The sequence below is a fragment of the Doryrhamphus excisus genome, chromosome 16 (assembly GCF_030265055.1).
Source record: "Doryrhamphus excisus isolate RoL2022-K1 chromosome 16, RoL_Dexc_1.0, whole genome shotgun sequence".
Taxonomy (NCBI): domain Eukaryota; kingdom Metazoa; phylum Chordata; class Actinopteri; order Syngnathiformes; family Syngnathidae; genus Doryrhamphus; species Doryrhamphus excisus.
The window spans coordinates 15,542,678-15,570,393 of record NC_080481.1 but is presented as its reverse complement, the minus strand read 5'-3'; the positions used below and the strand labels follow the sequence as shown (position 1 = coordinate 15,570,393).

General features: G+C 41.5%; 2 protein-coding genes across 7 annotated transcripts in view; both read right to left on the bottom strand.

The window, feature by feature from the left end:
- Positions 1–83: 83 nt before the first annotated feature.
- Positions 84–18,259, bottom strand: kdm5bb (lysine demethylase 5Bb). 2 transcript variants are annotated; one of them, XM_058051368.1, is made up of 28 exons: positions 17,931–18,259; positions 16,604–16,681; positions 15,997–16,119; positions 15,750–15,920; positions 14,538–14,594; positions 13,467–13,634; positions 13,294–13,387; positions 13,056–13,177; positions 12,682–12,840; positions 11,331–11,450; positions 11,093–11,251; positions 10,795–10,976; positions 10,544–10,706; positions 10,343–10,462; positions 9,503–9,697; positions 8,019–8,200; positions 7,823–7,947; positions 7,552–7,702; positions 7,356–7,470; positions 6,919–7,274; positions 6,088–6,226; positions 5,841–6,020; positions 5,607–5,768; positions 3,779–4,264; positions 3,606–3,690; positions 2,828–3,030; positions 2,465–2,734; positions 84–1,115 (listed from the first exon to the last, which is right to left on the bottom strand). In XM_058051368.1, exons 1-28 carry the CDS (start codon positions 18,084–18,086, stop codon positions 978–980), a joined length of 4,659 nt encoding a protein of 1,552 aa, XP_057907351.1. In that variant the 5' UTR covers positions 18,087–18,259; the 3' UTR covers positions 84–977. The 2 variants fall into 2 exon arrangements, with proteins under 2 accessions (XP_057907351.1, XP_057907352.1); XM_058051369.1 differs by lacking the exon at positions 14,538–14,594 and having other exon boundaries at positions 85–1,115.
- Positions 18,260–20,155: 1,896 nt separating this feature from the next.
- Positions 20,156–27,716, bottom strand: part of klhl12 (kelch-like family member 12) — a 63,587-nt gene continuing 56,026 nt past the window's right edge. For 2 of the 5 annotated variants that reach the window (XM_058050501.1, XM_058050502.1), the window contains 10 exons: positions 26,441–26,667; positions 26,216–26,369; positions 25,921–26,138; positions 25,304–25,453; positions 24,711–25,010; positions 23,320–23,515; positions 22,028–22,186; positions 21,853–21,951; positions 21,594–21,780; positions 20,161–21,490 (listed from right to left, as the gene is read on the bottom strand). In XM_058050501.1, the coding sequence (XP_057906484.1) occupies positions 21,364–21,490; positions 21,594–21,780; positions 21,853–21,951; positions 22,028–22,186; positions 23,320–23,515; positions 24,711–25,010; positions 25,304–25,453; positions 25,921–26,138; positions 26,216–26,369; positions 26,441–26,623 (1,773 nt within the window). In that variant the 5' untranslated portion in view covers positions 26,624–26,667 and the 3' untranslated portion in view covers positions 20,161–21,363. Of the gene's footprint in view, positions 21,491–21,593; positions 21,781–21,852; positions 21,952–22,027; positions 22,187–23,319; positions 23,516–24,710; positions 25,011–25,303; positions 25,454–25,920; positions 26,139–26,215; positions 26,370–26,440; positions 26,668–26,993; positions 27,103–27,200; positions 27,490–27,716 lie in introns of those variants that run through there. The other 3 variants (XM_058050499.1, XM_058050498.1, XM_058050500.1) reach the window with 3 other exon arrangements.

Sequence of the window (27,716 nt, the reverse complement as noted above, 5' to 3'; positions counted from 1 at the left end):
ATAAGTGATTTTAAGCTAAAGTTGAATGCTTTAAGTGTTTTAAAAACTGGGAAACAGTTAAAAATATAATTCTCAACAGGTCTACTTTCAGATTTTTCAAATGCTGTTCCAAAACTTGGACATTAAAAGGTGCAAGCTAATCTGTTTATTTGGATGTTTGCTTTGTTTTGCCAAATTCTGCACTTCCTCTTCTTCGATTTTTGTGTAAAAATTGATCAATATTTCTAATTATTCACAGTTTTACATGCAACATACCACCTAAGGGTTAACACAGACTCCTCCATAGCACAAAATGAATTTATTCCACAATATAAACTATGCCATGTCCACACTGAGCATCCTACACCAAGTTACACGCCGCCACGTGAGCATTCTTTCCCTTTGACCCGCTACATAAGCTCTCTGTAGCTGGCACCCATCCGCTTGTGTAACTCTCTGTACATCACACCGTTGCTATGGCACTAACAATTCGATGGAGACCCATTTATGCCAAATTATTGCTGAGATAAATAAACCTATTCTACAAAAACGGGAATAATTATATTAAGATGCATGTACTAAACATTGGATTTAAAAAACAAACAGTGGGATAGAGAGGGAAAAAAATATCTTGATTCCATTCTTATTAAATTTAGCTAAGCATGCAACGAGGCTCCAGAGAAGAAGAAAATAACCCTTGATCAACCTTTACTATACTGGGTGTGTTTGAAGTAAGACTCCTGGCGTCCCATGCAGTACATATCACATCCTGCTGTACTTTTTTTTTTTTTTCCATTTTGACAGCCACAAACAATCCATAAGAAGAAGTAAATATATATAATATGTATGTAAAAAATACAAAAAAAATAACTAAACAATATAGTTCTGGACAACAAGTGAAAGAGAAGATAGCACCATTGTTACAAAAAGGTTGGACATATGTGGCAGAGTGTGACTAGTGGCACCTCAACAACTGTCGTTTTGGGGGGAAAATCTTTTCATTTACTCATGTGTCTGTTGCTCAGTGTACATCGGACACAAACGTAGTCCTCCTTCTCGGCCATCTCAGCTGTGACACCGACGCAGATTTGGTGAAACCACTGGTTGCAGCTGCCGTCACACTGGACCCAGTCCACCTGCGGGAAGGAACACCGACTTTGAGACGTTACAGTAAAACTCCGCTCATATATGTACGGTATATATTTTTTTCTTCATATAGTAATTTGCATTTAGACATTATGCCCCCCTGACACCCCTTCTCGAGTGCTTAAGGGATGTCAAGGCTTGGCTGGCCCACAACTTTTTAATGCTTAACGAGGAGTTAAGTCAACTATAAAGGCCCCCCTATAGACTTCGGCCCCCTCCAAAACAACATTCGTCCCTCAGCCACCAACCTTGCGTCATAATAGACAGTGATTTTAAACTCGACAAATTAATGCAGTTATAAAATCTTGTTTTTATCATCTTCGGCTTCTTTGCAACACTTTCAGCAAGGCATGCACGCTTTTACTTCATCACGTCTGGACTACTGTAATGCACTTTACTCTGGAATTAGCCAAAAGTCTCTCTCCCGCTTACAGTTAGTCCAGAACTCTGCGGCACGGCTTTTAACAGGAGCCAAAAAGGGGGAGCACATCACCCCAATTCTGGCCTCCCTACATTGGTTGCCTGTTCACTTTAGAATTGGTTTTAAGATTTTATTGTTTGTTTTTAAGGTGTTGAATGGGCTGGCCCCCCCCAAATACATCTCGGACCTCATCCAAATTTACTCTCTAGCGCGGTCACTGAGGTCCGAGGGCCAGCTCCAACTTGTGGTGCTGAAGACGAGACTTAAGACCAGGGGGGACCGAGCCTTTTCTGTGGTTGGCCCCAAACTATGGAACTCTCTCCCCTCCCAAGTAAAAAAAGGCCCCCAACATTGAAAACTTTAAGTCTCGTCTTAAAACCCACTTTTATTCTCTGGCTTTTAACTCGGAGTGAGTCGTATGGTCCTGTGTCTTTTAGTTCTTCGTTTTAACCCACCTCTTTAAATCTGTTTTTAATGTCTAACCTTCTATATCTGACTGCTGTGCCCCGCCCCGTTTTTTTTAACTGTGTACTAACCAATGAATGTTGTATTTTGGTGTGTCTTTTATTCTGTTTACTTGCTCTATTCAACTTCATTTTGTAAAGTGTCTTTGAGTATCTTGAAAAGCGCTATACAAATAAAATGTATTATTATTATTATTATTATTATTATTATTATTATTATTATTATTATTATTATTATTATTATTATTATTATAATTGGTTTTATTTTTTATACTTTTATTGCTTTGTTTCTTGTTTTTAATATTTTAATATCTATTTTACTATTTTATTTCTTAAATGATCTTTTAGTTTTGGATTATTACTTTTTATTTTTACCAGTCTGTGCAGCACTTTGGAAAGTCTGTTTATAAAATGTGCTATAGTATAAATAAAGTGGATTGGATTGGATTCTCACCTCATCTCCCTCTGGGAGCTGACACATCTCTGCGGGACACACAGCCATATCTTCATCGGACTCGTCCGACTGTGAGATATCAGATCGTGGTGAGGACAGGTTTGAGGCTGGTCTGCGTTGTAATTGCTTTTTATTCATCTTCTGTCTTTTGTAAGAGTGCTTTCTGTCCCTCCCCTTGGTATTTACAGCTGCCCTCTCTAAATGCCTCTTTGCTTTCTTCTGTGGTACAAACATAGGTTCCCTCGTGTCACCGAGTGGTGTGTCACCATCCTAAAAAAAAATTTAAAAAAAGTAACAGCAAGTTAGCAAACACATATTCTTCTTTATTTATTTAATATTTCATTGGTTAGCTGAATGTGGTACCTGGTGGAGGCTTTTTCCCTGAGAGTTAAATTGTTTATGTTGATCGCAGTTTGAGAGGTCATCTGGCAGTGGAGACGTGCAAGTGTTTGTGTGCTGGCTTGTGGCTCTGTCCAATAAAACACGATGGAGGGTCTTGACCTCTGGTAATGACACTTGCAGGAGAAGACCTTCCACCATCAGCTCCTCCAGGTCCTGACTCAAGCCTGTCAGACAAATACACATAATGTATAGAATGGATGTTTGACAAATACAATAATACAGTAAACCTCGGATATATCGGATTAAATTGTTCCCACTGGTTTTGTCCTGATATAAGCGAAATCCGTTATATGCTATACCGGAAAATGTCCGTTTTACGCATATATCGGATTTATATCCGCTATATGCGTAAATCGGATTTTATCCGTTATAAAAAGGCACTTCCTTGACTGTGTTTCCAATGTACCTGGACGGGCAGGCAACGCTGCAAACGACGTCGTATAGCGGCCTGTCACGATTCGGAGCACCACGATGCGGCCATCCGATATATGCGAGGGAAATTTAATGGAAATGCATTGGAACGGGACTGGAGATTTTGTCCGAAATAGGCGAAATCCGTTATAAAAAATCCGAATATGCAATGAATTTTTATTGGAAATGCATTACAGAAAAATTGGTTCTTTTTTATCTGTCCGTTGTGAGCGAATTTCCGATATATCCGAGTCCGATATATCCGAGGTTTACTGTAGTAAGGAAAATGTGTACGGCTTTCTCGGTAAATACAAAACATGACTCTGACCCTGCAGTGGGATGCATCTCTGCTCAGTATAGAAGACAGTCTGAGCAGGATTTGTCTTGTTCCACTCTGGAGTCAAACAAGGAGCCTGTAAGAAAACAACAAAGTAACAAATTGTAATCACTCAAAATGATAACAAATGAAACAAAAAGTGTCACAAGGAGATGACGAGTGACCTGAGTGTTATTGTAAGTGTCAGTGGAGCCAGATGCGCAACGGGTCAAAGTGGGTGGTGATTCTGCTTCGTTTTCCAGTTCAGTCAAATGACAAGACTGGAGAATTTCTTGAGCTTGATGCTGCCAGTTAACTGTCCTCTCCACCAGGTGGTGCAGTGCGTCGCCCTCCGGCAGACGAACCTTTAGATTCCTCAGGGAAGAGACAAGTGGGAGAACTTTGTCCAACGAGGGTTTTCTGGATCGCTGACATTGGGGACACAGCCATGGCGGTGTTTCGCTGAGGTCTGATTGGTTCCTGACACACACGCTGTGGAAGGCGTCCCTGCACAGTTCGCACTGCAACATCGCTCCCATGAGTACCTTCTGACAGATGCACACCTTCAAGTCCATGCAGTCTGCAGTAGGGAGGAGTTTGGACTCATTTGCCACTCTGAGATTAGAGATGGCCTCCATTTCCCTGACCCGCAGCTCCTCCAGAGTTGCATACTGAAAACGAAGAGGAGAAATTGGTTGGTCATATTAAGGATAAATTCTTTTAAGAAATACATATTAACCCTATGAACAACTTTGTAGAAAACAAGAGACAAAATGGGAAACCTTTGCTATCAAATGTTGATATGATGTTTGTTACAAATCTGTATATAACATTTTGAATAAGTTCTCATTTCAAAAACTTGTGTATGATTAAAAAGCAGGATTAATACCCCATATTACCCATGATATTTGTACAAATGTTTGTTTGCGGCTGAGCATGCTGTGGTCTGTTGCTTTGTCAAGGGAATGAGTAACTGCCCCCCCATGTTGCTATTTGTGTGCCGTGTCCTTTCATTCATAATGCCCATCAATAATGCAGCTGGAGGACTAATTGTTCTATACTTCATTTTCTGCAAATACTTGAACAAAGCAGACAAAGTAGTGAAGAGCGGGCCTCATTGTACTCAAGTTCCCCCATTGTAAGTCTGTGATTATTATTGTTGCTTTTTATTCAGTGATTTTTTTCATTTTTAACACGCTTATAATGGCTTGTTATGAGAAAAAATACAGCTTAATTATTTTAACTAAGCTTCCTGCTACTTGGGTATTAAGACAGAATGTCAGGAAAAACAAAAGATGTTCTAAGTTGACGATAGAGATGTCCCGATGCGATCATCAGGATCGAGGACCCATCCAAGGTATTTTTGAAGGTCATATAATATCAGCTTCCGCCACAAAGTCGGGCCGATCCGGTTGCCATATCATGTTCAGGGCAAAGGGCTACACACATACATGCTAGGTGCGGTAATGTGCATCGAAGCTGGTTGATAATCGACTCTCGCCACTCACGACAGCAGAAGAAAACGCGCTATTAATGATTAGACTTACTCTAAAAAGTATTTTGCAAGGCTATTTTTCTCAATTTTATAAATAAAATAAAATAGTAATCATAAAAAAGTAAATTTAGCAATATATATGTTTTTGACACGTTTGCTATGTTTTCCCACCCATACATGTAGTTCAGGCTGCACGGCGACCGAGTGGTTAGCGTGCAGACCTCACAGCTAGGAGACCAGGGTCCAATTCCACCCTCGGCCATCTCTGTGTGGAGTTTGCATGTTCTCCCCGTGCATGCATGGGTTTTCTTCGGATACTCCGGTTTCCTCCCACATTCCAAAAACATGCTAGGTTAATTGGTGACACCAAATTGTCCATAGGTATGAATGTGAGTGTGAATGGTTGTTTGTCTATATGTGCCCTGTGATTGGCTGGCGACCAGTCCAGGGTGTACCCCAGCTCGTGAGTATAAGCTGTAGAAAATGAATGAACGAACATGTATTTCAAAACAACTTACAGCAGAGGCCGAATCCTTGGCGTCTGAAAGAGCTTTCTCTACGTCACTGGCAGTGTTGAGTCTCAGTGCTTTCTTCTTACTACTTTTCGGTGATTCCTTCCCTTTCTTGGCCTTCCTCTTGGGAGAGCCTTCATTTCCAACCTCACATTTTGGACACAGAACCTGTGATGAAGAACGCAATAATAAGAGGTCCTGTTTTTTCATGGCTGCAGTAATCATTTTTGAGAGATTTACCTCAAGCAGGGAATGGTCTGTGTCTTTCTGAAGGAAAACCAAAGCAGCAGATTCTTTCCAGTCTTGTACCTCTGCCATTAAAGACTCCAACCTATCCAAGGGCTCCAGGTGGATTTGAATGGCTTGTCCTCGTAACACCATGTTAGATAAGTTGTCCACCATGAGTATGCAGTCGTTAGCCTGGAAAAAAAACAGTTCTCATTGGTTACACATGCATCAAAATGTAAACAGTCAAGTGTGTCCTGACCTGAAGTTGCTCAGCTTCCTGAAGCCATTCTTGAGCCTTTCTGATCGTGTCTTTCAGGAGAAGGCAATTTGGGAGGTGAGCTGAGATTCCGGACGCCTCCTCAGCAGCAGCACTAAGGGTCTCAATGGAGTGAGGGGGTCTGTTGAGCGGTAAAATATTATATAATGAAAAAAAAAGTGGACAAAATGGTTTGCAAAATCACATTGAATAGGAGAACTGTTGCTACATTGTCTTCCTTCCACACAGGAAATGTATTGTTTAAAGACAAAACACGCTTGAGATTTCGACAACATATTGTTATTTTTAAAACTAAGATTTATGTGTATGAAATTTGCCGTCATGAGACTAAATGTGTTTGCAAATTTTTTAATAGAATGAAACTCAGCATGGCGACTATGCATGGCAAAGAACACCACTATTGAAAAATGTAAACTTTAAAAGCACTAAGTTAAGATGGAGGGGATGCACATTCTTAACAGCCATGCCATTAAAAGCGAATTGTGACACTAAATGCTGAACAGCACGAGTGGAATGAGGGGCGGGAACTAAACATAATGCTCACTTTTTGTTGATGTGGTTGAATATTCTAGCCACAGCTTTTTGCACTAGCTGGAATTACAATGAAGCACAATCAGGAGCACTGATGTGTTATGAAATCATTCAGATACAATAAGCGCCAAGACCCACACAGAAAGTGAGACATGACTAGGAAAAACAAAGCAAGATATTAAGATTTTGCATAAAGCTACATTAGGAGTTTGGATGTATTTTGCACCTTCGGGAATACATGCTAGAAACACCACGGTGCATCATTTGGTCAGAAGCCTTCACCTGGATTTCAGGAGACTGCTCGCCTTGTCCTCCCAGTGCTCTGACACCGTCAAAAGCTCCTGAAGGTGCGCCATGGCCTTTTCCACGGATGAGTGCGGCGCCAGGCCCACACCCTGGTCTATGAGCCTTCGCATGGTTTCCAAAGTCAGCGTTGTAGGTTGGATGCTAGCTTGCTCCACCCCTTCTAGCCAGCGGGCCTGTTCTAGCCTCTCCCTTAAGCGAGGCAGCTCAGGAAGGTCCACGTCAAAGTCAAAGCTGACTTCTAATAGGTTCTGGATCTCGGCAACGCTTGGCATCTTGTCTGCGAGGACCTTCTCGCTGTGTTGCTGGAAGTCTTCGATGCGATTCAAAAGTACCTACAAAACACATAGTGAGCAATAATATGAGAGGAAACTTATAGTAGGTGTATGACCTGGCCTCCATGAACATAAGCCTACCTTCAACAAGGGTGCTTGAGGGAGGCTGCAGGAGAGGTTATACAGTTGCCTTACAAATGAACTCAGCTCCTCCACAGTCAGCTGACTGCGGGATTTCCCACTGCCGCACTGATACCTTGGGAAAAGTTTGCAAACATCCTCTTTTACCATACTTGATATAACAAATCTAAAAGCAGCATCTTTTAAATAATATTACCTGGTCTGCCTCTTTCCGTTCAACAGCTGCTGCGCCACAGAGGAGCACTTTTCTGCATCTTGGGTGACGAGACGCAGTCGACGCAGCAGGTCATTGTCGGGGAACAGCTTGGACTCTGATTCAGCGAGAAGAGAGCGAAAGACTGGCAGGCCTGAGGAAAGAAGACATTGGTAATCACAGTCCAACACATTCACGCATAAACTATGTTCTTGTTATTAATCATCTTTAGCGCTTGTGATTTAGGCTGGACAATTTTTTTTGGCTGGCTTACCTTTTTTCTTTTCCAGTTTAGCCTCCATAGTATCTGACACACGAGAGGCCCATTCATCATACTGTTCGGCACGTTGTTGCACAGCATTCATCATGGGTAACAGGTCCTCCAGTGTGTATCTGTAACTACAATAGGAGAAATTAATATTCATTCATTATGTTCATCTTGAACGTGCTGTGGCTCCGGTGGGACTTACTTCAGTGTGTAGTTGCTGACTGGGCAGGAGCAGAGTTCGCTGATGTGGTGCAGACAGACCAGTACTCCCGGGCTACATGTACAGGTGATAGCAGACAGGTAACAGGTGGTACGGCACTTGATGCACTGTCGTTCGTCATCCTGGAGGTTATCGTATTTTGCCTCCTGCCATTGGACTACTCCCTGAAAATGTGAGGGTCAAATCAGTGGTAAGTGATTAATATTATTATTATTGATGGGCATGTTTGATCAGCAGTTCACGGGGTGTCACGAGATCTCGCAAGAATAAGACGTGAAAAAAATGTCTCAGGGGCACTTGGCCTGGGATGATAAAAAATAAATAAATTAATGACACAACAAATGAATGGGGCCCAAAGGAGCCACATAGGATCTCCCCCCTGTCCCCCGAAAACGAATCACCTACGGGGCAAGCATAAGAGTTTGGTGCATTGTGTTTTGGGCGGCGGTCTGGTTCTTGGGGCATGGAAGTCTTTTCTTTGGTGGGGAAAGAGCCCGAACTTGTGTGAGAGGTTGAGACTTTCCGACTAGATATAGTCGAACTCACCTCGATCCACAGTTTGGGTTCTGGAAACAAAATACTCAAAAGAGGCTGGACCTTGTTCTACTCTGTGTCGACCTTTGGGTTGGGGAAATGGGTGCTGCCGGTTCAGAGTACCCGGCCTTCTTGGGAGTCCATCAGAGGGGTGATGGAGAGCATCATTCTACTGGGAGACTTCAGTGCCCTTGTGGGCTCTGACAGTGTGACCTGGAGGGGTATGATTGGGAGAAACGGGATCCCCGATCTGAACCAATGCGGTGTGATGTTATTGGACCACCATGTTTGAACATAGAGATGTCCATAAATGCACTTGGACTTTGAAGTTGTATCATCTTTTATCATCTTTGTACGCATGTTCTGGACACATGGATGAAGAGAGGGGCTGAGCTGTCAACTGAGTAGGACTAGAAGGATGAGATGGTGTGGGAGGATGCCAGACAGACCTGGGAGACCCAAATGTGTAGTGAGGGTGTGCTGGGAACACCTTGGTGGAGGTGGCCGGGGAGCAGGAAGTCTGGGCTTCTCTACTGAGACTGCTGCCCCCGTGACCAGAGAATGGAATGGAGCAAATGGAACTCAACTGGATCATTTTGCTCGAGTCAATACATTGCCAAGTACATACATGTCTGATTTCCTCATCTCCCGCCTCCAAACAGGCAGGAAGAAAATTCACTTTCAGCACATTGCCATGTTCGTTACATAGAACAATGACATGCCGAGTGTATTCTTTTGTCGCTTTATCTCAGTGGGTGGAGGCGGGGCCACTAGTAGAAGATTGTAATGTAGAGGAAATTAAATTACCGGTAGCAGATCACAATATATTGTCATTTATTTTTTATATTTTTCATTGTGGTACACCCAATCTTATGTATCATGTGTATAAAGTGTCTGGTGACACCCCTAGTAGTTAACTATTGCTACTTTACCATTTTTGTCACTTTTTCCCTCAGTTCTTTCTCTTCCAGGATCATAATACCCATATCCTTGTGGACGGCAGATGCCAGGACCACATCAAGGGTGTCTGCTTTTGATGCCATGTTGCACACCATCTCATCGTGAGAGAAGACATTGTACCGGTGTAACATGCGATAGTGGTCAACACACTGTCTTCCGAGGGGCATCTGGAATTACAGAAAGAGAAGAAAAACGGTTTGCCTGGTTCGTGTTTTTCCATTAAATTTAACTGACAGGTTATATTCCCCTTCGCCCCTTCACTCCTCAAACTCAAACCTCCTGGCACTCCCCTGTAAGACCAAGCTCCGAACCTGGGGAGACAGAGCCTTCTCCATCTCTGCCCCCACCCTCTGGAACTCTTTGCCCCATTCACTCCGTGCTTGCCCTGACCTTCCCACCTTCAAAAAACAACCCAAAACCCACCTCATTAAATCTGTTTTTAATGTCTAACTTTTTATATCTGACTGCTGTGCCCCCCCACCCCGCTTTTACTCATGTTTTAACTGTGTATTAACCAATGAATGTTGTATTTTGGTGTGTCTTCTATTCAGTTTACTTGCTTTATTCAACTCCATTCTTCTGTAAAGTGTCTTTGAGTATTTTGAAAAGCACTATACAAATAAAATGTATTATTATTATTATTATTATTATATTTCATGAACAAAAAGCAGTGACAGAAAAAAAAGCAGAAAAGTCAGACGGTGAGGCAGCTAGTACTCTGCTGTGTAAATCTAGGTTAAAAAAAAAAAAAAAAAAAAGTCAGTGCCTCACCATCCATGAACCATCCATCTAAATATGTTCAAAGGTCTTACCCAGTCAACAGTGCAGAAGTTGACTGCCTCTGCAAAGTTAAAGCCTTGATTGAAGCCACTGTGGTAGGCTCTGGGAAACGTGACGACAAACTCACCAGCACACTGGTTTGTTCTATAAATCTGAAAGAGTAACAAAAAAAAATGAGGATATTTTTCATGGAGGTTAACGTGCTGTGTTAAGAGTTGCAAAAACACACATACTGGGACACCGTGAGCCATCAGGGTGTTGGGGTTCATGATGGTGACAAGCTGGTGCAACAGGTCGGGCTGAGACTCGAACAGCTCTGGAGCCAGTTTCCTCATCACCCCCTCCAGCTGCTCGGCAGCAAAACCGGGAGCTCCATACCATGTTTTGGGTTCCCCCCTGGGAGCAAATAGAATAAACATGAACCATAAATAAAGTGATGTTACTATAAATGTCATTTTCACAACAATCTTTGCTATCTTTGTACCAGTGCAGGTAGTTGATGGAGTAGCTCCAGTGGTCTTCAATGTGCCAACAAAAGGAGGAGAAGCACATGCCAACATAAAGCCAGGGCAATGTCATTCCGCAGATGTCTGCTGTGACGTGTGTGAGTACGGATGGATTCATCATTGCCAAGTTGTTGAGGTTCCACCCGCACTGGAGGTATTTCTGCACGGGACAGACAGATAAACAATTAAAATAACTACACATACCCGTCACATGCAATGCACTCATTTATATGATTTATGTTTTGTGTGATGTAAGCTACATGATGAGAAGTGTACCTCATCAGCAGGGGAAACTTTAAACTTTCCGTTGGGAATGGGGAATCCACTCCCAAACTCTTTTGACGCTATATCTGCTCCATATTCAACAGTAACATCCTCCTCAATGGCGCCAACTAAGCGCCAAAACTCCTTTTCCACCAGCTCTGTAGGAACCATCTGCAAGATACATGAACAGAAACTATTACTTTGGGGATTTATATTTCTTTATTTTTGTTATTAATAGCATTCTACTTACATGAACTGGCATATTAAAATAATCTGATTTGAATGCATCTGCCATTTGCCCAAAAGCACGCAGGGTATAGTCTCTGTAGGCCTGCTCAAAGCCAAATGCTTCATGGGGTTTGCTGCATTCCTGCAAGAATTAGAAATTTGTTAAAATAAATAACCAAAATTACACACACAGGTCCCTTGGTTTTAAAAAAAAAATATTGCTAATATGTATGTATATTTTTGTACTCGCTTATCGTACGACCATGTGCCTAACAAAGTAATCAGTTTACCCGTTCCATAAACTTGACTGGCCAAACAAAATTACAAAATGGTCTTCTTAGCCTACTCTCAACTCCCACCCAGTCATTGTCCACCAGCTCCGTTGCCTCCTATATTGTCATCAGTGTTCGATGCTGTAGTTCTTTGCTAACTAATACAGTTATTAAGGGGACCTACTATGCTAATTTTCCTGCCCTTTGTATTGTGTTTTTGACTCCTATAAAGCAGTTACACACAATAACCCTCATAAAAAGCTTTCTAGATCTTCTAGAATCTGCACCTATTCCAGCTGTATTTCATGGATTTCTGAAACTGTTTTAATTTATTCCCGCCTCCGGACACAGTCACTCCACTGTGATTGGTCACACTCCCAAGCACTCCGGACTACTGCCGAATCCCACTTTCTAATTTTGTTGGTACAGGAGTTGATAATAAATGAATGAAACCTTTGGAGAGCTACTTGAAAACAGTAATGAAGGCACCGCTGGTGCGGTGGAGCTTAGGAGAACCACGACATGAGGACGCTGAGTCCACCGTGCCTGCCCGAGGAGGAGCACTCATTGTCGGACACACTTTGTCAGAGGCACCACTGGAGCCGTGGAGCTCAGAAACCAGACGTGAGGGGGTGCCATGTTTAGTGCAGCAACACAAGTTACTGTTGCTGCCATAACCCACGACAAGCTCAAAACTCAACTTTAAACCCTGATGTCACGTCCTGTCCTTCAAATATCTGTCCTCCTGCCACGAAGGCCCCCTAGGAAACATTTACTGCGACACACAGAGGCACAAGTTTTTTTCTTTCTTGAATTGAAATTGAATTTTTTCTGATTATATCTACTATAATGTGACTCTGTGGGCGTTTCAGCTCTATCAGTGTTAAAAAACATATTTAGAAGATCATCACAGGTTTTCTATGATAATATTGCATTTATACAAAATGAATCCTACTTCCTACCTCCTACAACCTACCTCTGAAATTCACTAATCACGGTCAGGTCTGGAACCAATTACCCGTGATCAACTACACATACACTTTCATGAGTATATGCTGATTAAAACAAAACCCATTTACATCTGACATCAATTATCTTCACCTGAGCCAGGCACTTGGGGCACCTCCAGTCTCCCTTGGGGACGTCATGTAGAGGGGGGATGAGGCAGAAAGTGTGGTAGCTGTCATCACAGCCGTCGCATAGCAAGAGGCGGTCTTCATCCTCCCCGCTGCCACACACCAGACACACGACCAGATCCACCTGGAGAATGCGGTAAAGGCTCCTCATGAATATGCTGCAGCAGTGTTGCTCATTCATAATGGAATGCTATTTTTTTATTGTTTTTAGATGTGAGACAAATATTCTTTCAGAAGTCACATTCCATCTTGGTTCGACGCTAAATTATACATAGTTTGGTGCATTTTTGCAGTTTTTTATATTGTTCTCAAATAAATAGAGTGTGAATTTGTACTGACTGGGCTTGGAGGAACTGGGGGGATGTATTTCTTGTAGCGTTGCTTGAATTTATCTGCGGCTTCCATTATTTGTTCCTTGCTTTCGATTGGTTCCTGTTTCACTAGAATGGGAATCTCTCTCTCTGCAAGACGGACAGAAACACCAGTGAGAAACACCAGTAAGCCATTAGCCAGGACCTGTCAAAGGAACCACTGCAGTACATGCACTTGTTTTGGCTTGTGTGTTCTGGATCTTCACCTGGTTCCGGCTTGGCAACAAAAGAGCCCATTCTCCTCCTCAAGTTCGGCCGACTGTCACCTGGCTCGCCTGGTTCGATCTTCACACATATCGACTATTAAAAAAAAAATTGCAACAATGAAATCTGTGTTCAGAGTCTGCAAAACTTGCACATTTTACTGAATAATCCCCACCTCAGACTTCATACGCTTTCCTCTGCGAGCGCTGGGGCAAGGCTCCGGCGTCTGCACGGGCTGCCTTAATGCCGGATCCTGCAGCATGAGCTCTTTGCTGTCGACCTGCTCCGAACATTCCACTTTCTCTTTTTCTCTTTCCGCTGGCTGGACTGGCTTTTCAACACACTAAAAACAAACAAAGCAAATCTAATGTTAGAACTATAGTTCGGAACTATTTAGTTCAGTGATTACTAAATAGGGCGACGATATTAAAAAGCAGTTGTCATGGCAGTTAATGTGAGGCCAAAATGGCTAAAACTGATCTCATATTATTCTATATCAGGGTGTAGAAAATTTGCAGCTATTTTCTATTGGCCTGCATTCTTAAAAGAAAAAAATGCCAGCAAAAATGGAAAAATCATAATTATATATACCAGGGTATAAAAAGGTTTGGGCACCACTGGTAATTTTCAAGATTTTCCTTTATAAATCACTGACTGTTTGATCAGTTAAATATATCATATAGCAGAACAACGCAGTGATAGATGAGAAGTGAAATGAAGGTCGTGTTGGTTTACAAAATATCACAGTCACTCTTGCATCCTTCCATTATTATTATTATTATTATTATTATTATTATTCAGTATACTGCCCTCGGTGGAAAAGATTTGGACACTGTCCTACACATCATCAAGCTTCCTTTGGAGAACAAAAGGTATTGAATTATTGTGGGACTTTCTGCAACAATGTAATTCGGCAGAAAGGTCAAAAGTAGGATGTGGTTATGGTGCAACTTGATCAGAAAGCACAGAAGCAAAAGAAGCAACATGCTAACCTATAAAAGGACAAAATTAAGCCCAGGCAGGAAGGAAAATGCAAAGAAATTTATTTCAGTCTCTAATATATAGAGATAGAAGATATTTATATTTACATTGATGTAAAATTTTCTAAATATATGGTTTACCTACTGGGTAAAATTCCAAAAAAAGTGCATATAAAAGTGACATACAGTGTACTCTATAATCCAGCCACGGATGAACATGCATCTTGTTAATTGCAAACCATCTTCATAATATGACACAAACATACCTTTTCAAGCTCAGGATCAGCCTCCAAACGCATCAGTTTGGAAGCTGCCTCTGGTGCCTGAAGCAAGAGAGAGCTTATGTAATTAAACAATTTAGAGCAAGGGTGGGCAAACTACGGCCCGGGGGCCACATGCGGCCCGCCAAATGTTTGAATCCGGCCCCGTCAGTTGCTTCCAAAATAGTTACAGCTTTTAACATACAGGCTTGCAACATGAGTCAATCTGAGAGAACCTTTTGATGGTTTTAGTAGCTTTTGGCAGGCAGTGATCCAGACAACTACCTCACCCATGGTGACCCCAAACAAACAAGTCAACAAATATGTGACCCACAACTTGACCTACCTGTTTGTGGAGTGAAAAAGAAAAGGACCTTCATAATTCATATTTTATATCAGACATTCTTTATTCAACCACATTCCGGATGTCCTATTCAGTAAAAAAATATATAAATAAATAATGCTATGGATTCAAAGTATATTCCATATTACAGAGTTACTGCTTATTCCTTGACGACTTCTTCCACCGCGGTAGCTTGTTAGCTTCAACTAAGCCTCGGGGCTTCTGCTCCGCCCCTCCTCCCTCCTGCATGCAGGCATGAGGGAGATACAGCGCAAATCCAGTCTATATCGATATCAACGTCATGCTTGGTTTTGATATTGTGCTTAAAATATTTTTTAAGTATCAATATATCGCGCAGCACTAGATGATTGTATGATACTTTTACAGATAAAATAAGACAAATAATTCAAGGTGGACTTTTACAGTTTAAAATTATAAGTGTAAAATAGTGGGTGTGTATCAATTCTATAGTCCGCCCCCCCACCTTCGGCCAATTTTGTTAACTCAATGCGGCCCCGAGTCAAAAAGTTTGCCCACCCCTGAATTAGTGTGACCTGCCCCAGGAGGTCACATGGCGCCAATCCTTGCATGATCTCTCTTGCAGGATAATACATATAATAATAACTGAGGCATAATTAATGATTAGGCATCAGATGAAATCAAAAGGGTAAAACTGAATAAAATAGCACAGCAACATTAAAACAAGTTTTCCGTGCACATCTTATGAAAGTTTTATCTAGCCATAATACATGGCTAGAAAATGAAAGTGAAACACAAATATTCAACATGGCATGATAAAACGTTTGCATATGCAGTATAAAGTACCTACAATACGTTTCATAAGGAATACAATATGCTTTTAGTGTTTGACTTACCAGCAGGTTTGCGCCACTCTGAAAGAGATTGTAGGGGTAGAGCGTTTTCTCATAATGACCTCGCAAGTGCGAGCCAACTGCTTTACCGGGGGCGAAACCCATCTGCATCGCAATCTTGGTCCATCGTCTGTCCCGACAAACAATGTCGAATCCGCCTTCCTCTCCTACCAGCTGGTTATGACAACCACGGTGAGGTCAGTGAGGCAATTAAAACAGCACTGCGAGGCCTGCGAGTTATACCGCTTACCTTATTTAGCTGGTATAAATCCAAAATCTTCCTGTCCACGTGGGGAATCTTCAGTGCACATCCCTGCAAATCCCAGAATTTGGCAATCTGGTCCAAAAAATTGAGCTTGACTCTGGTCTGAGCCTGGGAGGACATGGAGGCAAACATATCGGGTCATTTTTAAACTATTTAACCTAAACAAGGGAAATGTCTCTACGAGCTAAGGCTGTCATTCACCAACCAAAACATGTTATGGTTATTAATTTTCAATGTAAATAAACAACTGGATCATTATTCTCCATTGCATCCTCAAATAAACTATAAACAATTATAGCGGAGGGGGAAACAAGAAAGTTAAAAACACCTGAAACATTCATTCATTTTCTAACGCTTATCCTCACAAAGGTTGCGACCATGCTGGAGCCTATCCCAGCTGTCTTGGGACAAGAGGCCACGAGCCAATCACAGGGCACATATAGACAAACAAACATTCACACTCACATTCATACCTATGGACAATTTGGAGGTGCCAATTAACCAAGCATGAACTCGGGTCTCCTAGCTGTGTGGCCTGCGTGCTAACCACTAGGTCACCGTGCAGCTTGACCTGCAACATATACACACTCACCTCAAGTTCATTGAGTCTCTGAATGCGAGGAACAAAATGAAGTCTGTCAATATCGCAAGCAAATGGAGGCTGCCAACCCTAAAGAGCAACAGAAGCATAACAGCACATCAGCCTTTTGTCTGGGAGTGTACATAAAAGAAGGGCATTTTTTTATATTTCAGTATTTATCTTCATGGTACTGTACATCCTTTCCTTAAAAATTCAAAACTCGAAAAATTCGAAACTCAAGTTGGGTATGTAATCTACTAAATACTAAGTAAGGCCTCTTGACAAGTGGGAACCACTGTGATTTTGTTGGGTTTTGTAACACACATTAAGCACATAAATATGATCTGATCCCTCACACATAGCTGAGTTTGTTCAATAAAGATGATCGGTCACAAAAGGGGAGGCCCCAAGTTTTTGTTATGAGTCAGTAGCCTACATCCCCCACTGCCATACAAAATGGCCAGATGGAAGACTCAGTCAGTAGGCCAGCTTTACCACAAAGCCAACATGGAGGACAACACCCAACAAACAAGCTTGTGCATTGGGGCAACTGCTCGTCTTCATGCAATCATAATGTCATCCAAAACAAAATTGTTATGTTATATAAAGTAGTTACAACTCAATTCTAAAAAGGAACAATATATATATATTTTTAAACAATATTGTTGAGTGTGATTACATAAGATGGTTTACTTGTTGTGCTGCCATTAGAACATAACATAACAAACAACATAAACTATCCTATTAATGGACATTGTCATGAAGAATAGATACACAGCCACTGTTGTTCACTTTATAATAAGACAATTGACAAGTGATGGATCACACGCTGACCACATCCGTGATGGTGTTCAGTAAATAACCTAGCAGATATACGGGTCCAAATGGTGGCACAGTATATCTATTTTATAATTATGTCCCACACCGAAGCAGGATGGCTTCCGCATAGCCGCCGATGGCAACTCGGTGTGCTGTGCTACAACATCATCATGACAGGTTGGTTGGTTGGGAGCTGCTAGCTAGCATTAGCTTGCTAGCTTAAATACTCAGTGGCCGCACCACCGATGTTTTGTCACCACACGGCGATTAAAAACAAGCACAACTTAAAAACACGCCTGTAATATTTATTTAATGTCTACAGTCGCTTAAAGCAGGCTTCTGACTGCGCTTTTGATGCCGAATGAGAGGCAGCTAGCATCGGCAGCACAAAGAATGAACCTAGCCTTTCATCCGCCATGTTGGAACAGTCCCTTTAAATCCCACAGTGGTCGCTCCATCTCCGAGCCTTAATGCAGCATCCGCATCCGAGCGACCTTTTAACTTCCGCGAGGAAACTCACCTGGGGCGGCCGGACTTTACAAATGCCAGTTTTCTCAGCGATGGGACGGATCTTATTGATGAAGGCATACGGGTCAGCGAATTCTTCCCAGCTGGGTTCGAACACCGGGCACTCCGGAGGAGGCTTGAACTCGTCCGACCGAGCCTGGCTCATCATTTCGGACCGACCCCGGTTGCTCCGACGGCACAGGTCGCGTCGTCCAAACGGCGTGTTCGGTGTTTTGTGAGTGTGTGCGCGCGCAGGTATGTGTTTATTTCGTTATGTACTGACAGGCCCCGGTGGCAGCTAATCGACATCAACACGAGATGAAGCAGCTGACACACACATCCACGCACTGTGGAGAGAATGTTCCAAGGCACTGAGCACGTCCGCTCAAAAAAATAGACACCAAACAGTTGCTCTTAATGCATCCATGGCTTGACAATCTACTCGAGGTTTGCGCTTTAAACAACTTTATATAAACGTAAAACAACTTTAAATATTACGTGTTGTATTTTAACTCGCTCCTGTACTTCTGTGCACACAACAGAGTTTAGTTGTAGTTTTTGTAACTATGAACCTATAATCAGTTTAACCCTTTCGAAGCCTCAAAAATTAATTAAAATATGAATTAATCTCAGGACAAATGTGTGTATTTTCTGTTTGTTATGCATTATCTCCAAATGTTTCTCAATTGAAGAGTATAACACCAACATGTCTGGAATTGTATATTGTTGTTATGATTTGTTCAAAATGACGACTTGTAATTCTTAATTGTCATTATTTAAACAATCACTAATACACCGTCATCAATGTGTGGCCATTAATAATCACACTGTGACATGCTTCTTATTTTTTTTATTGTATTGTGTGTAAAAACATTTACAAAAAATTCATAGTGGTGTTGTCTTGTTATAAGAAATAGTAATAATAATAATAATGATAATAATTCAACTCCATCCTGTTCTTTGTGGAGTGTTTTCTGTTTACACTGGCGCGGATGAATATATTCAGGTGACACCTTAAAAAGGCTGCCGGAACTATTTTTAAATGGACGTTTTCTAACGTCAACTGGTAACATTATCAATCTAAGCGAAGGATAATTTGAGGATACTTCGACTCTTTACTTCTGTTAAGATTTTTAAAATAAAGGTTTTGACAGAGAAATACAAGTGGATTCAAAAACAAAAGGCCTTAGAGTACTGCTGAGTTTGCTGTCAACAGTGGTAATATGTTGAGTTTATTTGCATTTTATATGTGCTACCAGTCAAATATGTTGCGACTGTAAAGCCAAATTGTTTATTTTGACTTGTAGAGGCCCCATTTGACAGAATGAGACTGCAGAGCTGCAAAAAAACATTAAATAGCTACATTAAATAATAAACAATTAAATAAAAACCCTGTGATTGGCTGGTGACCAGTCCAGGGTGTACCCCACCTCTCGCCCGAAGACAGCTGGGATAGGCTCCAGCACCCCTCGCGACCCTTGTGAGGAAAAGCGGTAGAAAATGAATGAATGAATAAATAAAAACCAATAGCTAACAAACGTAAACAAAGTGAAGCAGAGCTGTGGGGAGGGCAGTGCCAGAGTGTATCTGGTCTACAGCACACGCCCATATAAGGAAGCCCAGCTCCCTGTGACATCACAGGGAGCCAGTGTTAGAAAAAAACTCTGAAATCAAGCATTCAAAGCCATGCCAAATGTCATCCAGGGTTCACTTCCAAATGCCCAAACCTCATTATCTGAAACTCTGGCATTGTTTAACACGATAATATTTTTAGTATTTTTAGTATTGTAACAACAAGCATAATAGGTCCCATTTAAGATTGATAACTGACCATATTGCAAATGCGCTCCATGACTCTTATTAATGATGTGTAATGATCCCGGGCATTGTTGGCTGCATCTTCTTTTCCAGAGATCAGCTGCTCTGGATGGAAAAGATCGTTGTACTTTCCTACTCTCACTTCATCTGAAAAGAAATTATAGTGTATCATATAATATAAAATCTAATATACAGTATCATATGTTGGACATATCACCGACCATTTGGGCTCCAGGTCAACATACATTTAATGCTCTTGGAACATGACGTCCCAAGCTGCCGGTATTCAAGAAGGTATTGAAGGGGTCTTCATTGTGGGGCCACAGGTCTGCGTTTGAGGCAGAAGAACTCCATTTCCTGTCTGCACACGTGCCTATCCCACATGCAACGGAGATGCACTCGCTCAGGAAACAAGAGAGTTTGAAAAGCACAAAGTTTCCCCAAAAAGCACAAATCATCTTTTTAAACCATAACAAACCCAACAACTACAAATTTTGGCATTTTATTTTCATGGAAGGATAGAATCAAAAGTCCACATCAACAATATTTAACATCCAATTGTCATTTTTAATTATTTCACATTATTTTCTGAGTGTAAAACTATAATTCATCTCTATAAAAGCTATTTTTTGTTAATATTTTTTCTTGCTGATGACCCAAAGGTCACAAGCAACAATTAGCGAAAAGCTTAGCAAAGCATTGCCAGCATCAAAACTCAGAATTTAGCGCTTAGGGTGTTACCAACTGCAAATTATTTTCATAGAAATCATGAATACATTGAGGCATTCAGCATAAATTGGTTGTAATTCCTAAATGCTAACTGGATTCTTTTTTGTTGTTGCTATTTTCATGCTATAGCGGTAACAGCATCATCAATGAGTTGGCAGGCAACATGTCAAATGAGCTAAACAGTCATTCAGGCATATTAAGATGTTATAATAAGTGTCAATTATGTGTTTATTCACTTTTCCAAGCAAAGAGTGAAGTCACATATTTAAATTGAAATGCTTGCGCAGGAAACAAATGGCATGCACCTCAGATGTTTGTCGTTTTCAAGAAAATCACGTAACTGGTATAATTCAGTTATCTTAAAACAATATTCATCTCTAACGTGAATGAAAACGTTTTATTACGGAGATTCTCAAAGCAGTTCTTATAAAGATAATCGCAAATACCTGGCAAATGCTAAACGAGCAATAAATGGACCATTAACAAGGCAACATGAATGTTCACGATGTAGCCAGAGTCATAAGGCGCATAGCAGCAACTCCATTGTTTATATGTTCTGATGTGTACAAATATATTGCACTTGGAAGACAAATTCAAAAAAAAAAAAAAAAATTAAAAAAAATCTCACAGATATCGACATTGCCACTAAAGAGAGTCATGCAAATGATGATCGGCTCTTTTCGGTGGTCAAACCACAGCCAAGCTTTATTTCTGTAGCAGTATGCGTGGCAAAGGGTGTGACGAATGAGAGGGGGGTTTGTTTTTACAAGTTCCCTTGAGCACACTGATGAACAAACCAGCATCTGCCATTGTTGGCTCCCTTTTAAGTGGCATTGTATCAAAGTCTAGCTGCCTATCCTTCAAGCTCGCTTGTGGTTGGTTTAGTTCTCAGGCAGAGGTCACTTTTCCCGGAGGACACAGACTCCTGCGTCACACCGCTGCGTCACCATGGAGGTAACCACCTCCCAGGAATCAATAACAGGGTCGTAACATTCGATACTGCTGAGGAGAGAGTTCCCATCGTATCTAGGAAGACAAAAAAAAATACAATAAGAGGTGGCAGATTAAATGTTATTAAAATGATTTTTACATTAAAATGAATGACAAGTGTGCTGTAGAACATCCTTACCCGGCGATGGCATAAAGGCGCCCTCTGAGGACAGTCGCTCCTACGTAGCACCGAGGCGTGGTCATACTGGCCACAGTGGTCCAATAGTCTGTCCTGATGTTGTAGACCTCAACGGAGTCGAGGTGTGAAACGCCATCAAAGCCTCCAACGACATAGATGTGGTCATTGAGCAAAGCCACACCAGCCCCTGAAACAAACAGGAAATAGTCAAGAGTTACTGACACACGACGCAACCACAAATAGCATCCCGGGAACCTACCCGAGCGCTTTGTGGCCATCGGGGTGACACTTGTCCAGTGGCCTGTGTGGGGGTCATACCGCTCCACTGAATTCAGAATATTAAGTCCGTCATATCCACCTTTGAGGAAATATTATGACCAATTTACATAAATATGCGATGCTTCTAACGACAGAAAAAAAATGAGTGTCCATACCAAGACAGTATATCAATCCACTGGCCACCACCAAACCAGCACCTTCTCTAGCTGTCTGCATATCTCCCAGCATGCTCCACTGGTCGATATTGGGGTCATATCGTTCCATGCTTGTGTGGCGTCTGCTACCATCAAATCCTCCGGCAACATATATCATGTCTGAAAAGTTAAATCAAAAATGGATTACACATGCTCGATAGTTGGCTTCGGTGCAGATATCTGGTAAGGGGTATCCCGATCCGATATTGATCCGAGACCAGTAAAAAAAAAACAAAAAAAAAACGGGGATCAGATTATACTGATATACTGGTACAAAGTATTCAACAAACTGTAATGCCTGAGCTTGTGATTAAGGAAGATGTAGTCACCCATGCCATCCTAACTGCATATGGAAGATTTTTTTTTTTAATGACTTCTTATTCTGAAGAACAGTCACTCAAGTGTGTTCTGTGTGGATGGACAATGCTAAGATGACGGGAAGAATGTGGAAATTTTTTTCCAGTAAGTTTCAATTAATTTTTTTTGCGTTATGTTGTGGCATAATAGTAGATATTTTGGTTAAATATGTGTGGCTAAATTTGTATAAAAGTGAAACTTGTGGTTGAAATGTATCTTGTCATAAAGCTGTTTTTCTCCCTTTTTTTGGAAAACTTAAATTTTGCTATGTTCTACTGCTGATTACTAAAAAAAATCCTGATGAAAAATAATGCAGAGTATACCGATAATATTTTTTTACCATGTTTATATAGCCCTAGAATACAATATTCCGTGTGCCTTGAAAAATCGTCAAAAATGCAGTACTGAGCGGAAAAATGGCTATGATTGAATGAGTTAATAAAGCAATAACAATTACATAGGCTATTTTATTTAAAAGCTATTGACATTCCAATTACGATGTTAAACACTCTTGAGAAATTAAAGTTTATTGCTTCTGATATGATGTACTCATTATTATGCTATATATTTAATGAAAAAAAATAGTCAATTTTTTTTGTCAATAACATTGCTTATCGACAATATCAAAATTTCATCTAGGCATATGCATAAGTTCCCTGTGGTGGCATAGAAGAGAGTAATGTAGTAATACAAACCTCTCTGCGCATTTGAAACAACAAAAACAAAATGCAAGAAACTCCCAATATTGAATCATGTCAGGTTTAAGGTTTGCTTAAATCATTTCTTGCGTGCCGAAATCCAGGCAATACTGTTTTCAAAATCATTATTATCAGAAAAAACTAATGTTTATGCCAGTAACAGTCATTATTACCAAACATATGCAGACAAAAGCTCACCTCCGAGTGTCGTTGCCCCAGCCAGGCCACGCCGCACATTCATGGTAGCAACGGTATACCAAACACCATCTTCGTCTGCCGTGTAGTCCAGACACTCCACAGAGCTGAGCCTTGACCGTCCGTCATAACCTCCAATCACATACACTCGATCATGGAGAGACACTGTGGCAACGTAACGCCTTTTCCTTGCAATGTTCTGCAAAAACCATTTAGTCATTAGTGATATAAAGCGACAACAAAAGATTCTTTTAAATGCTAGATAACTGCAGCTGAAGAGCGCAAACATGAAAGAAAGACGAGGAGTACCTTAGCAGGAATGGACAGCTATTCTCCAGGGACCCTTGGAATTATCTAAGCGTGGTACGGCCCAATAGCACTCATTATAAATACATTGAAAAGTATAGATAATCCATGTGATCTGTATTGGTATATTATCACACTCATGTATGATTGGTCCACCCTCGGGCATCTCTGTGTGGAGTTTGCATGTTCTCCCCGTGCATGCGTGGGTTTTCTCCGGGTACTCCGGTTTCCTCCCACATTCCAAAAACATGCTAGGTTAATTGGCGACTCCAAATTGTCCATAGGTATGAATGTGAGTGTGAATGGTTGTTTGTCTATATGTGCCCTGTGATTGGCTGGCGACCAGTCCAGGGTGTACCCCGCCTTACGCCCGAAGACAGCTGGGATAGGCTCCAGCACCCCCGCGACCCTCGTGAGGAAAAGCGGTAGAAAATGAATGAATGAATGTATGATTGGTATTGGAATCGGCAGCATAAAACCCTAATTGGAGCATCCCTACTCTTCCACAAAGTATCTAGCATGACTTGGACTCAGTATCAGTATTGTAATTGTAATGTGAGTGTGAATGGTTGTTTGTCTATATGTGCCCTGTGATTGGCTGGCCACCAGTCCAGGGTGTACTCCGCCTCTCGCCTGACGACAGCTGGGATAGGCTCCAGCACCCCCGCGACCCTCGTGAGGATAAGCGGTAGAAAATGAATGAATACCTCCATAAGCGTAGCATGATCATCATCTTATCTGTAAAATGCTTCAAGTACTGTATAGTCATAATGCCGTGGCATATAAACTCTATCTGTATGACCTCTGATCACAGAAACTATCTTGCGTTGGATGGATTTTAAAGCTCTTTTATGTCATGGATAGGCGGCTGCCTACAAAGTGCTAACTATCGAACATGGTACACTATAATGCTTGCAGTATCTTCGTGCTTTGTTTCGTAACTAAAGTTAGCCGTCGTTGAATGTATCGGCTATTATAACAACAAACTGTTGCTCAATTCTCTGGGACTGCTTATGTGGATGTGACTGTGTATGACAAAAGAGAGGGGACATTTATATACAGCTGTTTCAATTATGTACAGTACTTACTGGAAGAAAGCTCCACTCTTGAGTTTTTGGATCATATTTCTCTACTATGTCAATTGGCGATTGCTGGCTGCCAAAGCCGCCGATGACCAAAAGGACTTCTTTCGCACCTGAAAAAGGAGTTTTGATGTCAACGGCAGTGTGGATGACAAACAAGATGCTACCAAAGCTAAAGTCAAGACAGCTACCTAATCTAGCTTGTGTGCGTGGGCCTTGCATCTCGCTCCTCAGCTCTGGTCTTAGGTGGAATTTCTTTGCTTCATCGACAAGGTCTCGGCATGGTAGGCTGCAGTGTATAAGAGGCTAAAACATGCCAAAGTGGGCTTGACTGTGACAGCCACTATGACAAATACACAGTGACGTGCAGCGAGGTTGATGGCTAGTAAGGCACTGACTTGTTTTAATAATAATAAGAAGAAGAATAAGAATTTAATTGTTAAATAACTGTTATTTTGTTTTCAGATACTCCAAAAAAATACTGTCTTTTCCTTTCTATGGGAGTTTTTTTCCCCCCATCACGAGACTCTGCCTCACCTGCCTTCCCTGACCGCAAGTCACTGCAAACCCCTCAGAGAGGAACCCGCGGCGAGTCTCACCTCAGCATCAATGACATCTGTGATGTAGCGGGGGGTCAGCAATGGCATTCGGACGAACTCTAGCATGTCAGGCAAATAAGGCTCTCTCTCTTTTCGGTTGTGTTTGACCCAGTTTAGCACGGCTTCAAATACAGGCTCCTCAGAATCCACCTGGAACCAAAGCACACATACGGGTATAAGACGGGGGGTCTCAAACACAACTCTGACTTACAAGTTGGGTCCGGTTTATTTTTTAATAAGACACAAGACAAGCTGGACTGTCTTGAGTGAGCCGTTCTATATAAATCAGTGTATGATAATAACCGTGTTGTTACAAAGCGAGGCATGTGGTTATGGGAGGAATTTCCTGACCACTTAACTTTGTGTTTTCTTTGCTGCAGTTTCATTGTGAGCGCAATCGGTAATAATATGCAACAGTGAGGGGGATAGGCTGAGACCAGTCTCGGTCTCTGACATATGAGATATGACAATCAAAACAAAAGCCTCAACATTGGAAGGCATTCAGACATACATACTAAGCACCAAAAGGAAATCTACCACAAGTCTTCCAGACTGGTTTTGATGTTTCCAGCAACTGTGGCTATGATATCTGCAGTAATCAAAATGCGTTTTCTCACCTGGATTTCATCGCATTTTATGAGCTTTTCTACTTCCGTCTGGCTCAGCAGCATGAACTCCTCATGCTGAACCACCTCTGAGAAATGCTTTTGGGAAAAGAGCTCAGCGGCTTGCATCAAGTCGAGACAATTGTGAGTTTCAGCAAAGTCACGGATGCCCAGACAGTTTGACGGATCCAGCTGGCTCTCCAAAAAATCACAACATGCTCTTTTCACCCCTGAAGAAAGAAAAACACGAGTGAAGTAGTCATTTATTTAGACGAGATGATTTCACCTGAAGCATGCCATCACCAACCTTTGAGCTGAAGCAAGCACGCTGCAGGTAGCAGTTCTTGCACATTCTCCACAGTAACTAGCACCGTCTCGGTGTACACAAAGTCCAACAAGATCTCCATTGTTGATCCAGTGAGCCCCTGAATGTCCACAAATGATTTCCCCTTTTCTGCAAGCTAACAAACAATAAACATGTCTCATATATGAGATTGTAAAACAGGCTTCATGATGATCATTTTTGTTTTACCTCACTGGTGAACATGGCACAGAAATAGTCACTGCAGGCAGCTAAGACAATTCGGTGAGCTGGAAAATCAGTGTTTTCCACCCTTAAAGTTATATCGCAGAGTGTGTTGCTCTTGCGGAGAGAGTTCATGGCATTGAGGATGGACTTGGCGTGGGAATTGGTCATGATGTCCTTGGGAGCCATGCTGACTTCAGAGTCTCTCAGGGCTCTCAAACCACTCCAGGAATCTAAATGACAATGGATGACATTCTTACTCGAGAAATGACTTCCATACAACACTGCATATTATATGTTTGAAAGCCAGTTGGCTCCATTTTCATATTCTTTTAAGGTGCCTGTATATCCTTGTAAAGTTTACAATGTGTTTGTTTACAATGTAACCAAATAACTAGCAGTCATTCATATTTACTTCATAGGTTTGAGCATACACATGTGTATATATGTGTATATATCATTTTATTATACGTTGCTCTTGATTGTTTTTTTTCTCAAGAAAAAAAATAAATAAAAATTTAAATTTTCTTTGCTTTATTACATTGAGCATGCAACTTACCGTTAAAAGATTTGAATACTTTTTCCACCACTGGGAGGCAATAACTATAGCTACACATCAGCTAGCAGCGAACAGACAGCTGAAGGCTAACGCCGACGCTAGACAACAGCTAAAGAAATACAGCCATAGAAAGTCAGCCGACGGCCAGAAAAGGACAACACATGAAGCTAGACACACACGGCAGCTTGTTAAAAGTGTACATAATACCTGTCGTTGGGTTAAAGGTGATTCAAAGAGTCAAGCTAACTTGCTTTGCTAGCTAGCCTTAGCGTCAAAGTCTCTTGTTCCAGTTGTTGCTGTAAGACGGCCTGGAGAAAGCCTTTGAACTACAATCAGTCCATGTTGGCACATCACAAAATGCACATTCTCAAATTTCCATCTCTGGAAATTTCATTTCACCTCGACCATTTTAAAGACCTGTAGTCCTCAGTGAGGCTTCACTGGCTCGAAGTAAACACACTGTGGGTGTGCGAGTCATGAACGACACGTTCAAAACTCACGAGTGTTTTTTCTTACTGAAACGGAGCTCATGGGTACTCCCTTTAACTTGTTCACTTACTCCCACCTGCTACGGCGACTAAATTAAAAAGGAAACCAATCAACTTATATTTATTTTTTAAGAGACTTTAAAAAAGTAAGTACATTTGCTTGTATTTAGCGCATCCTTGACCTATCCAATATGGCGGCGACGTTGACGTACGACTCAGCGCTCGATGTGGCAAA